This window comes from Neomonachus schauinslandi, chromosome 5, assembly GCF_002201575.2.
Source record: "Neomonachus schauinslandi chromosome 5, ASM220157v2, whole genome shotgun sequence".
NCBI lineage: Eukaryota > Metazoa > Chordata > Mammalia > Carnivora > Phocidae > Neomonachus > Neomonachus schauinslandi.
Genome location: NC_058407.1, coordinates 137,924,898 through 137,937,894, shown reverse-complemented (window position 1 = coordinate 137,937,894; position 12,997 = coordinate 137,924,898). Strand labels below are relative to the sequence as shown.

The 12,997-nt window shown below is 63.9% G+C and overlaps 1 protein-coding gene across 1 annotated transcript; it reads right to left on the bottom strand.

The window, feature by feature from the left end:
• Positions 1-300: 300 nt before the first annotated feature.
• PIGQ (phosphatidylinositol glycan anchor biosynthesis class Q) lies at positions 301-9,818 on the bottom strand. The gene is made up of 10 exons (XM_021698167.1): positions 9,130-9,818; positions 7,213-7,344; positions 6,956-7,076; positions 5,026-5,152; positions 4,577-4,730; positions 4,347-4,458; positions 3,604-3,684; positions 2,987-3,101; positions 1,375-1,436; positions 301-567 (listed from the first exon to the last, which is right to left on the bottom strand). Exons 1-10 carry the CDS (start codon positions 9,816-9,818, stop codon positions 415-417), a joined length of 1,746 nt encoding a protein of 581 aa, XP_021553842.1. The 3' UTR covers positions 301-414.
• Positions 9,819-12,997: the final 3,179 nt, after the last annotated feature.

The window sequence follows — 12,997 nt, the reverse complement described above, 5'->3', positions numbered from 1 at the left end:
GGGGTCCCTCCACGCCATGACAGGGTGGGGCCACTGGGAGCACCAGGGAGACCTGCCAGTTCACCTCACGGGGAGCAGGCATGGTGGACAGAGGCGGGGGCTCTGGGTGCGATAGGAGGGGGGCTGGTGGGCACTGGGTGGCCAATGCCATCACCAGAGGTCAGGAGGCGGGTCCCGAGGCAGACACAGCCAGTGATAGAGCAGAGGCCTGTGAGCCTGGCTGGCTGCCTTTGTGCCCTGCTGCTTGGCACCCCACCACCTCAGAGCCAGTAGGAGATGCACAGGCCTCGGACAACTGGGGGGAGAGAAGGCAAAGATCAGGGACGCGTGCTGTCCTGATGGTCCACACCCTGGCAGGGAAGAGGGCAGACTGTGGCCGCACGGTGGTACTGGGCAGGCCAGCGACCAGGCCCCTCAGTCCTGCTTGTCCCCTCTCTGCCTCCAGGGGTAGATGAGCTCTCCGAAGAACAGCTTGCGGCACAGGGAGCCCCAGGAGTGCGTGGGGTGGCAGCCATAGCTGGGGAGGCGGTAGGTGTGCACCACACGACCATAGGGCAGGGGGTTTATCTGGAAGCACAAGGGCAGCGCTCAGCCAGCACGCGGCCCCCAGCTCCCTGAGGCTCAAGCTTGCCAGTCCAAGTGGCCCCTCACTGGGGGTCCCTGGGCTGTCCGCTGCAGGGCGGCACCCACTCTGTCCAGACGGGCCCTCCCTGTGCTCCCCAGGGGCAGGGTGAGCAGCTCTAGAGGGAGCACTCGGACCGAGGTCAGCCGTGCTCTCCTCTGGGCAGGCTGCAGGGAGGCGAGGCAGGCCAGCCTGGAGGGGCGCCGACCCCTCGCCTGCAGGACCCCCCCCCCCAGAGCCTCCCAGTCAGGGCCCGGGAATATCCCGCACCCTTGAGAAAACCGTGCAGGGACCCAGCTGCCTCAGCATCTGACCTCTCCCTGAGACATGGCTCTCAGGCCAACCCCACCAGCCCCCAGCAAGTCACCCAGCAACCTGCCCGCTCAGGCAGCACAGGCCAGAGGGACCGTTTCAGAGAAAGAGCGCATCCTGAGGCCTTCGCCAAGTCCGTGCTCTTCCTCCTGGAACAAGAGCCCATGGGGCTCAGGGCAGGAGCCCGGGCTGGTGGAAGGCATCAGGCACAGCCCAGGGGATCCCATCCAGGCACCTGCTGAAGGAGGTTCCAGGCAAAGGGGGTCACGGTGCCCAGAGGTCTTGGGGGTGAGGGAGCCTCCCCTTGCGGCCCCACCTGTCAGCTCTGCTGCGCCCGTGCAGCCCTCCCCCAGGGCAGCAGCCCCAGAATATGTGCAACATCATGGCGGGGGGGGGGGTCTGCCCAGGGGCACCGAGTGAGAGATGTGCAGAGGCCTCACCTGCATCAGGAGGCGGAGGGGCCTGCCAGCCTCGTGCTCCAGGACTCGGAACTTCACACCAGCTGCAAGGACAGCAAGGTGCCTGTGAGGCACACGGCCCTCGGCAGACAGCCTCCCGGGCCTCCTGCCCCATATGCCCGCAGCGGCAGGCCTGGGCACAGGGGCTGTGGTGGCAAAGGCCCCTTCCTGTCCGAGCGGCACTCAGAAGGCTGTGGGGGGTCCGGGCCGCACACCAGGCTCACCTCCCCGCACGCCTCCCCCAACCTCCCCGTCCGCCTCCCCTCCGCCGGCTGCCTGGCCAGTATCAAAGCCTCTGCAGAACTTCACTGAAAGACAGAAGCTGCGTGTCTGGGAGGCAGGGCAGGGTCAGCTGGGCTTCAGGGCCTCAGCCTCACTGCTTTCCAAATGGGACGTGGCTTCTCCCACAGAGTGGACAGGGTCCTTGGTGGGATGTGGCTACCATGCTGGCATCTAAACGTCTTCCAAATTCTGTATGAGCGGTGACTTGGGAACCCACTGTGCCCCTGGCCTGTGGTTTGGGCTCCCCAGCCTGGGAATTTCCAAGGCAGAAAGTTCTTGAAAAGAGAAGCAGGAGCTAATTATCAATTGATGAAGAGGCCCCAAGGCAAACTCGGTGAAAACGAGAGGAGGCGGCAGTATCTGTGGACTTTTATGTGAAGTTAAAACAACTCTGCTCTGACCACAAGCTGCGGGCTGGGGGAGGGAAGATGCTGGGTCTCAGGCTCCTAGCCTGCCTGGTCCTGGCACTCTGAAGTATGGACACAGGCTGGGGTCCCCGGCATGGGCCACCTGGGGGTCTGCAGGGGAGGTGGCCTGGAAAGAGAATTTAAGGGCACCAGGAAGGCAGACTAGGTCCAAAGTGCACGGAGCATGCAGGTTCAAGTTCTCTGGCCCTCCAGAGGCTGGAAGCAATTGCTGGGAGCTTTGGTGTCGGGGCTGAGCTGCAAACAGCATGCATGGCCTCCTGGGCATGCTGCTCAGCACAGGGGCCGGCGGAATAGCCGCTGGATGGGGGCTGTACCAAGAATGCCCCATGCTCCCTGATGTGTTCAAAACCCCTCAACGGGGATGGGCCAACTCACAATGCTGTGACCAGTTAGGTCAGCCTCCCCCGACCTCCCCTCAGGAGCATGTGACCTACCTAGCGGTTGGTGTCAGCATGAAAACAGGGGCAGCCACCTGCAGAGGGGGACGGCCAGGGGCAGCTAGGAGGGGGGTGCTGTCCCGTGCACCGTGGTCTGCGGTCACACAGATCTGGCTAGCCCAGCACCCTTCAGCCTGGCCTGTCCCCTCCAAGGTTGAGGGGCACCAGCAGGCACACAGTCCCACACGAGCTCAGAGGGACGCTTCTCTGAGCCACGTTCAGGTACCACCTACACTACTGCAGACAGATGTCAGGGCAAATGTTCATGCTCGTCACAGAAGAAGGTGACAAAGAGGAAGGGCTGCCTCTGTCGCCTCTGAACCCTCCAGCTCACCGCAGGCAGCTGGGCCAGTGGACATCAGGGGTCTCGGCTGCCCCTACCACCCGCGCACCCTGCACACCACTGCTTCTGCAGGGCCCGTGGGTGCACCCCGCACACAGACCTACCCGCAAGCCTGTAGGGCCGGCAGAGCCGGAGGCCAAGCGAGTACAGCGGCAGGGAGTTGATGAGGTCCACGAGCAGATGCATCAGGCCCTGCACAGCCACCACCAAGAGCCGGAGCTGCAGCAATAGACGGCACTCAGAGCCGCACCAGGGCCGTGACTGCAGCAGCCCAGGGGTCCTGGCCGCGACGAAGGGTGAGCAGGGGCTCCAGACCCCTGGGGAGGACACGGATCGCATCCTGAGGAGGGCACAGCTCCCACCCTGATCCTGAGGCCCAGCTATGAGGAGGCAGGGAAGCAGTGGGCAGGGGCAGCTGACCCCAGGGGAACATGCTACTGGCCCCTCGGCTGGGGCCAGCTGGGTGTCCCTCCCCTGGGCCCTCCGTGCACCCAGCTGTGTGTCCCAGAGCGGTGGCAGGCACCCCCCGGGGTAGGACCCCTGCCCACTCCAGGGCCCAGCACACAGTGCCCCGAGAGTCTGGAATAGCCACGGCCTCCCCGGGGTAGGGGTGGATGGCTTGCCCGCAGCTGCCTGGCTGACAGGCAGGGCAGGCAGGGATCACTCCAAGCACTGTGGGCAAGGCCCAGCGGCCAGGTCAGCCAGCAGCCTCTCGGCTCACCAGGGTGAACACCAGGTAGTACAGGGCCGTGGTGGGCAGGAGGAAGACCAGAATGGTGAAGAGCAAAGTCCCAATGAACAGCTGCAGGGAGAAAGAACACCACCGTCAGCATCAGCAAGAGCCCCACGCCAGGGACGGCCCCAGTGGCACGAGCCACACCTCCGCGGCCCATCCCCACCAAACCCACCCTACAATGGAGCAGAAATGGGATGCCTGCCGACAGGACACCTGGGCTTCCGAGACAGCTCAGGAAAACCCGCTCATGACAGCTTTCTCCAGTACGGGGCGGGATGTGTCCACGTGCCATCCAGACTCAGTGACACGCGGGGAGACAGAACCAGCCAACAGGGCGTGAGCACATACACCAAAGACGGGAGGACAAGCATGCTGTGCAGGGCAGCACACAGGGTCCACCTGGTCAGACCAGGTGTGAGCCGGCTCCTGTGCGTAGGTCATGTCCGTGCCCCACCGTCCAGGAGCTCCCTGGGGCCCAGCACCCTCCTCATAGCAGGGTCCGCCTCCCACCTGGGGCAAGGTCCTGCACTGTGGGAGGGCTCCACGTGCACCTTGCCCCCCGCAGAGCAGTGCCCCAGGCTCCACGCTGACCCCCCTGCAGGGGAGCTGCCCCAACACGTGCCGCGCAGCTGCACTGGCCAGGCTCATGTAGAGAGGGACCAGGTTGATGGGAGCGTGGAGGCTCCCCCTGCACCTTGCCCGGCCTCCCCCTGCACCCTGCCCGGTACCTGATCCAGGTCGTAGGAGCAGGAGTCCACTCGCTGGCGCAGAACATTCCACTTCTTCCCCCGGAACAGACGCCAAAGCGAGGACAGGCCGCAGATCTTCAGACAGTACAGCCTGCGGGGCGCGGGCAGCGTCAGGGCGGGGCGCCATGCCCCCCCGGCGGCCACCCGTGGCCCTCAGGGCTTGGAGGCCACCATGGGCCAGCCTGCACGAGTGGGGCGCCCACACCCACCTGGCCCCGTAGACATAGAAGCAGTAGATGTGGAAGGTGAGCAGAGCAATGATGTCAGACAGGATGGACAGGGCGACCGTCAGGCCCAGGCAGGCTGAGAGGCCCACGTGCCACAGGATGCGCTCGATGAAGGGGGACATGAGGTGGATGTAGCCTGGGGGGATGGGGGTTGGCTCTGAGGGGGGCACCCAGGGAGGTCCTGCCCTCGCCCCCCAATTCCTCACTGAGGAGGGGCGCCTGAGGTTTCTGGAAACTGAGGGATGGACTTCACTGCTGGCCGTCCCTGGGCCGAGCAGCCAGCCCAGCAGAGCAGGGCTACACACACATACCTGGGACGGCAAGAGGACAGAAAAGCAGGGACGGAGGGGACGGGGCCTGGCCTGGCCCCACCCCCTGCACTGGGGGGGCATTGGGGGGGTTCCCTGGGGCCAGAAGGAGCTGGCACTCACTGATCCACAGGTGCAGGTGGTAGAGGAAGAAGCGGCCCAGCACCTGGTCCAGCGCCCGGTTCATCTTCAGCCCAGCAGGCGCACCCATCAGCCACTGCAGCAGATGCTGGAGCTCCTCGGCCACGTGCTGTAGAGACACAGGAGGAACATGAAGTCCGTAAACTGGGCCCCAGCACAGCCAACCCATCTGGGCAGGAAGAAGGTAGTCTGGGTCCCTCTCTCCAGGTGTCTCCTAATGTGATGGGCACACGAGGTTTCCCACACTTGTCTGGCCAAGGAAGCCCTCTTCACAGATGCTCGGGGACCAGGGGCTGAGAGGCTGACAGTGTGCCCCTGGCCCTCAGGCCACGGAGGCCCTGATGGGCATCAGCTTTCTTCCATCTCAATCCTCACGCCACCGGACCCACAGGAGAACTCAGCCCCATGTGCCCAGAGGTGGGACAGAGCCCGGCTCACCATGAACCTTGGGGGAGCTGATGGGTCTACCCAGTGCCCCTCTGCTGAGGACCCCACCCCACCACCTGGCAGCACGGCACCACAGATGCCTGGGCCTGAGCTGGGTGGGCGACCCCAGGTGACCCTGAGGGTGTCGCCCCCATCAGGGGCCCAGGTAGCAGGTGGGAAGGACAGATGAGGTCTGAGCCATGAACAATGTCCAGTGAGGGCCAGAGATGGCACGGGGATGCTCGCCGGCAAGCTGGGAAGCTGAGCAGCATCCTGGCCGACCAGGGAGGAAGGCCAATGTCTGGGCACTGGGCCGGTCCCAGGGCACAGGCCCCGAGGACCCTCAGCCTCATCAGCAATGCTGCAGCCATGGCCATGACAGCCCTGCCCCACAGTCAGAGGCCTGCCTTGCCCCCCAGCCCCGCTGCCCACCATGTGGGCCTGTGAAGGCCTCAGCTGAGTCTGGGGCAGCGAGAAAAGGAACAGAGCATTCTTTATAAATAGAGCTTATCTAATATTTAAAGGATAAGAGCTGGGCGGCAGGAAGAGGCTTTCATTTTTAAATTAAATATTTATATTTCTGCGCAGTTCTGCAAAAGGGAGATCGAAGATGAAGCTGGCCAAAAGGCAGAGCATGGGTGAGCAAGGTACAGCAGCGAAGCCCCCATCCTGGCTTCCAGGCCCTCCCTCCTCCTTCCTCTTGGACCAGGTCTCCCCATGAAGCTATAGGGGCTCTCGGCCTGTGAGGGCCCCTGTTCACGAGCAGGCCGAGGGCACGGCTGCAGCTGGACAGGGATGGGAGTGCCAGAGGCTGCACGCACAAGGACCACCCCGCCAGGCCTCAGCCCCTCGACCACACCGGGGCCAGGAGGCCACTGGCAGAGGCCTGGGGGAGGCCCACGTGGCCAGAGGGACTGTTCCAAGCAGGAAGACAAGCTCCCAACAGGAATGACAGGGCCTATGGCTCTGAGGAAGGGAGGCAGAGAAGAGCAACAGGGTGGAAACTGGGAGAAGTGGAAACTGCTGGTACTCAGCATGGGAACCACCGAATCAGCAGTGGGAGAGGCCTGACCGCAGCTGGACACAGATAGCCCTGGATACACGGAAGGTTTCTATGGTACTTGCTGTGCAGAGGGCCAAGCCCAGAGCCAGCTGCCTCAAGAGCCAGGAGCCGGGGACCCTGGGCCTGGTGGGGGGGGAGGGGCCTCCCCGAAAAGCCTCACCACAAGGTGGCCCCAGGCATGACCACCTTCAGGAAAGGAAGGTAGAGGCCAGGAGCTGAGATGTGACCCAGTGGGGGCAGGTGGGCATCCGGTGAGCCAAGTATGTGCAGCCCTGGGGACCGGTCTGGGGTCAGGGACCAGGGCGGCTCCTCTAGCCCAACAGAGGGAAAGAGTCATGCGGCTCTGGCCAGCTGAGGGGCTTCTGCTACCCCCAGGCAGGGCCCCACTCCCACCCCTGGGACACAGGTGTTCCGGTAACTCACATCAGCCACAGGGACGAGGGCCTCCGCCAGTGGCCCAATGCGGTCCTTCCCACGAAGCCACGACAGCAGCGCAAGGCCAAGGGCCACATCGAGAAGCACAGAGACAAGCACGTTGGCCTTCCTGGAAGGAGGGGGCCAATGGGAGTGGGTGGTGAGCGGGGCCTGGCTGGAGGGGGTCAGCATGGGTGGGCCTGGTGCAAAGAAGTGGGGGGGACGCGCGACTGGCCACTATGAAGGAGACCCAGGCAGGGCTGCACCTCATCAGCTGGGTGGGGTTCTCGGCCTTCTGGGTGCTGAAGATGAGCGTGAGCTGCTCCAGCCGGTGCCTGAGCTGCTCGCACACAGAGAGCTTACTCCAGACAAGGGACAGGGGCCACAGCTTGAACAGCCTGTGAAGGAGCCGAGAGGTGGCCGTTCGGGCGGTGCAGCAGTCCTCCTGCCTGCCGGGGAGTGGGGGCCCCTCAGCTGGCACCAACACCCCTCACCGGGCCCACGTCAAGACCCTGGAGGCCCTGAACACAATAGCCACACTCCCGAGCTCAGCAGGACAGGGACACTGTGGGGGCGAACGGGCAGGCAGCCCGGTGGGGGTCACGGTGTGCTCGTGGCTGTTAATTGGGAACCCGACCTCCTCACAAAGCAGTGACTCGAGTCACACCCAAAGCCAAGTGCCAAGGCTTCACCCCAGGAGTAGAGAGAACGTGCTGTCCTGCCAACCAGCGCCTTGCCCTGCTGGATGGGTGACCCTCATCAAGGGTCTGCAGGCCGGCCAGGCTGCCCCATGAGACTCGTGTCTCGCAAGGCAAAGGAAGCACTGAGGTACCTCTGCAGGGATTCCAACACTGAGAGGAGATGTTTGCAAGTAAAGGTAAAGAAAGGGCCCTATTGTCTCTCGGCTCCATGTCCATCCAGAGCCTTGTTGCCGCCAGCAGGAGCCTGCAGGGCTTGTGCTAAGCGCAGGGCCGCCACTAGCCATGCGCTCGGACCCTCAGGAGGAAGGAGGAAGTCTTCAAGCGGTTCTGAGCCAGCTCCAGGAATGAGTCACGTTCAGCACAGCCATCCTGAACTCCAGTCAAGTGGAAGGCACTGTCTGCACTGAGCACCCTCCCCCCGCCGTCTGCACAGCAGGGTCCCCGAGGCTCAGACCAGCCCAGGGCAGCCAGGGCCCCAACAGCATCCCTGGGGCTGCCCTAGGGGGCCAGGGGCTTCACTTCTGCACAGTGACAGCGATGCCTCACGTAACTGCCACTGTGCTCTCCCCACGGCTCTAGCCTGACGGGCTGATCGGGATCTGCGGCACACGAGCGTCGTTAACCTTTCTTGAGTCCTTTGAAAGGTGATAAAAGCCCAGGACCATCTCTCTCCCAAACTGCACCTTGGCTGACACACACTTTCCTGTAATTCATTCCAGGGGATTGTGAAGATCCAAAACCCACCCTTTGTGTCAAGAGCCCCTGCAGCCCTCAACCCAAGGCACTGTCCACACGGAGCTGCCAAGGCACTCTGCCAAGTCAGGCCAGAGTGCTCGGCAGCCCTCAGTCAGCAGGTGAGGCCAGTCCCCAAACCCGACAGCCAGAACCCCGGGACCTAAGTAGGGGGCGCCATCGGGGAGCTGGCTTCTCAGAGGGAGGGACCCCTGGAGCCAGAACACCCAGGGCCCCCAAGGGCTACACCCCTCGGCCAGGCCTACAGCCAGGAGTATTCCAGGGGACTGTACAGACGAGCCAAGGCTGGGGACCACCACCCCAACCCACGTCCATCAGTGAGCAGACACTGCCCCCACCAGGGCCAGGGAAGCAGGTGGGACCTGCGTGCCTTCCTTCAGGAGGACAACTCCCAGGCACCAGGCCACGCAAATACCAGCCGTCAGTCGGCAACAACCTGCGTGTGTTCACGGTCTTGCTCGCCTCGCAGGAGACTGAGCCACCTGAAGTCCACCCTGAACGGCTACCCAGTGGGTCCCACGCCAGTGCTGAGGCTGCCAAGGGAGCCTGCTCTGCCCAGGGAGCAACCACCACCCAGACGTCCTCGGAGATAAGAGGGGAGGGGACAGGAGATGAGAGCGGGAGGCCTCAGCAGGGCCTGTCTGGGCCTCCAGGCCTCTGCCCACGGTGGGGCTAGGGCTCAGCGGCCGGACTTCCTCCCCGCCACCCCCTGGCCCCAGGGGCACGTACCGGCAGGCGCTGGCGGCCGAGACGAGTGACAACAGGCAGGCCAGCAGCACGCAGGCGGGCCCCGAGGCGCGCTTTGCCAGCTCGGCGAGGATGCTGGCCTCCACGCCCTCCGACTGCCAGTGGCTCAAGCGCACAGGGCCGTCGTCGAAGCGGTCGCTTCGGAAGAGCGCCTCACTGCGCGCCACCGTGTCAAAGACAGCGGCCAAGCCCCTGGCACTGTGCGCGGCATCGCCGGCCTGGCGGTCGGGCAGGGCTGCGGGTGGGTGCAGCTGCGACAGCAGCACCTTGCGCTGGTCGTAGAAGACGAGCATGACCTGGTCCTCATAGGGGGCGCCGCGGCGGGGAGGCACCTGCCGGCGGGTGGCCTTGCAGCTCCACAACTTGCTGCCCGGCTCCCGGCACAGCTGTAGCCAAGGCTCGTGGGAGAAGATGGTGCCCAGGCCCTCCAGGAAGTGGCCCAGGCTCTCCTCAGCCCCCTGCCGGCGGTGGCACCAGGTGCCCAGCACGGCCAACCCCACGCGGCCGGCCTGATGCACCTGGGCCAGGAGCTCCTTCACCTGGAGGGGGATGAAGGGAAAGTGCACCACAGCCAGGACCACGGCGCTGCTCTGCTCCGGCACCCACCGTCCCACCAGCAGGCCGCTGTCGGCCGAGGCGCAGCACGTGGGGAAGAAGGCCTTGAGCACCATGCTGGGCACGCTGGAAGAGAGGGGACGGGCTCAGTCTGGGGAGGCCCCAGGGTGGCCGGCAGCACCACAGATGGCCCTGAGGACACACACACACACACACATGGCCACAGGGCCCATGTCACATGGGCACGGCCCCTACCCCCATCCCAGGCCGGCCAACGCTTGCCCCCATTTCAGAGACAAGCAGGTTGAACAGGGTAGGGGACGTGCCATGATCCCCGGAACCACTCACGACGGTGTGTGGGGCTGAACGTGAGGGCTTTGTTTTTGTTTTCAAGGAAACTGATGAGAGTTTGTTATGTGTAGCACATGGAAAAATGTACAATCTCATTAACAATTAAAGTAATGCACATTAAAATCTAATGAACCTTGATTTACTTACTAAGCTAGCGAGAATAAAGATGAAAATGTAAATGGATTACTGCTGGGCTGAGAGAAACCAGATGCAGGCACACGGTTGGTGGCTGTGGGCACTGGTGCAGGGGCCCCAGAACATACCGGGGGACGTGCCTATGCCCTAAGCCCACCCCGTCTGGTGAGCCCCCAGAGGAGCCTCGGGGCTCTCATGGGGCTTTGGCAGCTACTCTGACCCACCAGCCTATGGCTGTGCCCACCCACCATTTCGGGGCTGAGTTCCCAGCAGGGGACTGACTCTCTTGTCACAGTTGAGCGAGGCAGCTGTCTAAACGTGGGGGGCCTGGAGGATGACAAGCTCCCCACTGTCTTCTCTCAGGCTGAGGGCTGTGAGCCTTCCTGGCCTCTAACCAGCAAGACCGGCCCCAAGTAGCTATGACCCCCGAATTCTGTGGGACCCTGAGCCTTGCCTTGCCCAGAGGTAAGTTCACTGGGGATGCAGGTTTCTCAGCAAGCACTGAGCCCCTCCCAGATGGTGGGCAGCAGGCCCTCATCCAGCAGAGCCCTGAGGGCTTCACCTTGGAGCATGCTCTTTCTCAGACACTGACTCTCCCCACCTTGTTGTCACAAAGGACCCAGCAGCCACCCTGAGTTAAGACCCCCAGGCTGGAGCCCACACCCGAGGGAGGGACACAGGCCTTGGACGGAACCCAGGTCTCCAGGCCCCACCGCTCGCCAGGCCCTTGGGACATACATGTTGGGATGGTGGGACGTGTCATCCATTTGCTATCAGCTGGGGGGCTCTGGGAGGGGCCTTACACAGACACAAATGCCCAGGGCTTAAGAGGTCACTGGTGCAGTGGCTCGCCCTCCCTGCAGGAAGGCCAGACTGGGGCCGGGAGGTAGAGGCCTCTCCCGGCAATTGCGCAAGTGGGTTCCAGCTGAAAAGGGTCCTCTGAGCTGAGCAGCCGCACTCCCGAATGTCTCTCCTCACCAAGTGACTGGTGCCGGCAGGGGAAAGCCCAGAGCCCAGCAGCAGCCCCGGGCCAAATCCCCGTGGCCATCACCAGGGGCCCACTTCTCTTCCTGACCTTCCTGATGGGGCAATGTGAGATGGACAGAGCAGTTCTGCCTGTGAGGGACCTGGGGCTTCGGGCTTACTGACCACGGCGGGGGGCCGGGCATCACACTAAGCCAGCTCAGCCAAACAGCACTATCACACCCCGCGTGGGGACTCCTTGCACAGGAACTAAGGAAAACGACCCATGGCTACTGTCGGAAAAGAAAAACAATTGGCCTAACAGTGAACAGATGCTCTGGGGGAAGCTGCATCTGTCGGAGCAATGGGGTTTTCACTTCGGGAAAATTCATTGAGTTATACTCATACGGTTTGTGCATTTTCTTTGTGTGGGTTATGCTTCATCTACAAAGTTTGCCTAAAAAAGAAGAAGAAAAAGAAGCAGCTCCTTATGTCTAGGGAAGAAGGGCAGAGGGCAGAAGTTGCTGTTCTTATCCGTGGGGTAGCTAGAGAGAACAAACCACGGGGCCAACTCCCATCCCCCCCCCACCTCAGCCTCTGGGAGTGAGGAACACAAAGAAACCTGCTCAGATCAGACGCCCAGAAAAAGAAGAGCAGGCAATCAATAGCAGAGGTGCAGACCGGGGAGGGGGCAGGAACTTGGGCAAGGAGCACATCTTTAAAGACCAGGATCCAAAACAAGGGCCCAGGCCTGGGAAAGCCTCCTCTGTCAGGGGGAACACCGAGCTCCCTTCGCAGGTGGGTCAGGCAGCCAGGTCTCTGGGGCAGGGACAGCCCTGCTCTCAACACCTGAGGTCATCAGTGTGCCTTATGAGGGAAGCTGTACTTCTCTCCTCTGCGTGAACTGACTGTGGGGAAGAGCCCAGTCATGGCTGGCCAGGGACAGCTCCACGGCTGACCCCCCACCTCTGGAAGCTACTCCAGAGCTCCCAGAAACTCCTTTTTACCCCATGTTGTTTGTTTTTGTCTGGCGTTGGGTAAACAGTGCTTTCTCCCCGTCATCTCAGAAGAATGGCTGTGAACCTACAACCCCCAACCCGAGGCTCGAACCCACCACCCCGAGATCAAGCGTGCACGCTCCCCCCGACGGAGCCGGCCAGGCACCCCTACCGTTGTTTTGTGCCCTATGTACTGCGGTCCCTGCTGGGCCCTGAACGCCCTTCCCCAGGGTCCACCGCGGGGGCCGGCTGGGGGTGTCACTGGGACACGGCGGCACGGCCGCAGACCACCCACCGGGGCCCGCCTCCGGAGCCCTGCTGTCTCAGGCCCGCCCCTTGACCTGCAGAGCCCCCATTTCACAGAAGAGGAAACAGAGGCTCCAGACGCGGGGCGTGGCGGCGGGGGCTGTGCCGCGCCGCCCCGGGGGGGAGCCTCGGGGCCCCCCCCCGCGCCGGGCCCGCCCCGGGGGCCCGGCCCCCCCCGGCGGGGGGGGGGGGGGGGGGGGGGGGGGGCGCCACAGTCCGGGGGCCGGGGCGGGAGGGGCGGCGCCCCAAGGTCACAGCGCACGGACGCTGGCCCACTCCCCCCGAATGCTCACCGTCTGCTCCCCAGGGATGGAGTGGGGGACCGCGTGGGGCGGACCTGGGCGGACGACAGCGCTCGCCGCCCCCAGCCCCGCCGCGGCCGCGCCGCGGGACACGAGCCCCATTTCCGCCGGCTCCCAGCGTTGCCGCGCGACGGTCCGGCCCCCAAAGGCGCCCGAGCTGCACGCGGACCCCGCTCGAGCGTTCCGCGCGCGCAACGTTCCAGTCCCCGGAGTCTGCGTGCGCAGCGTCCTTGTCCCCCA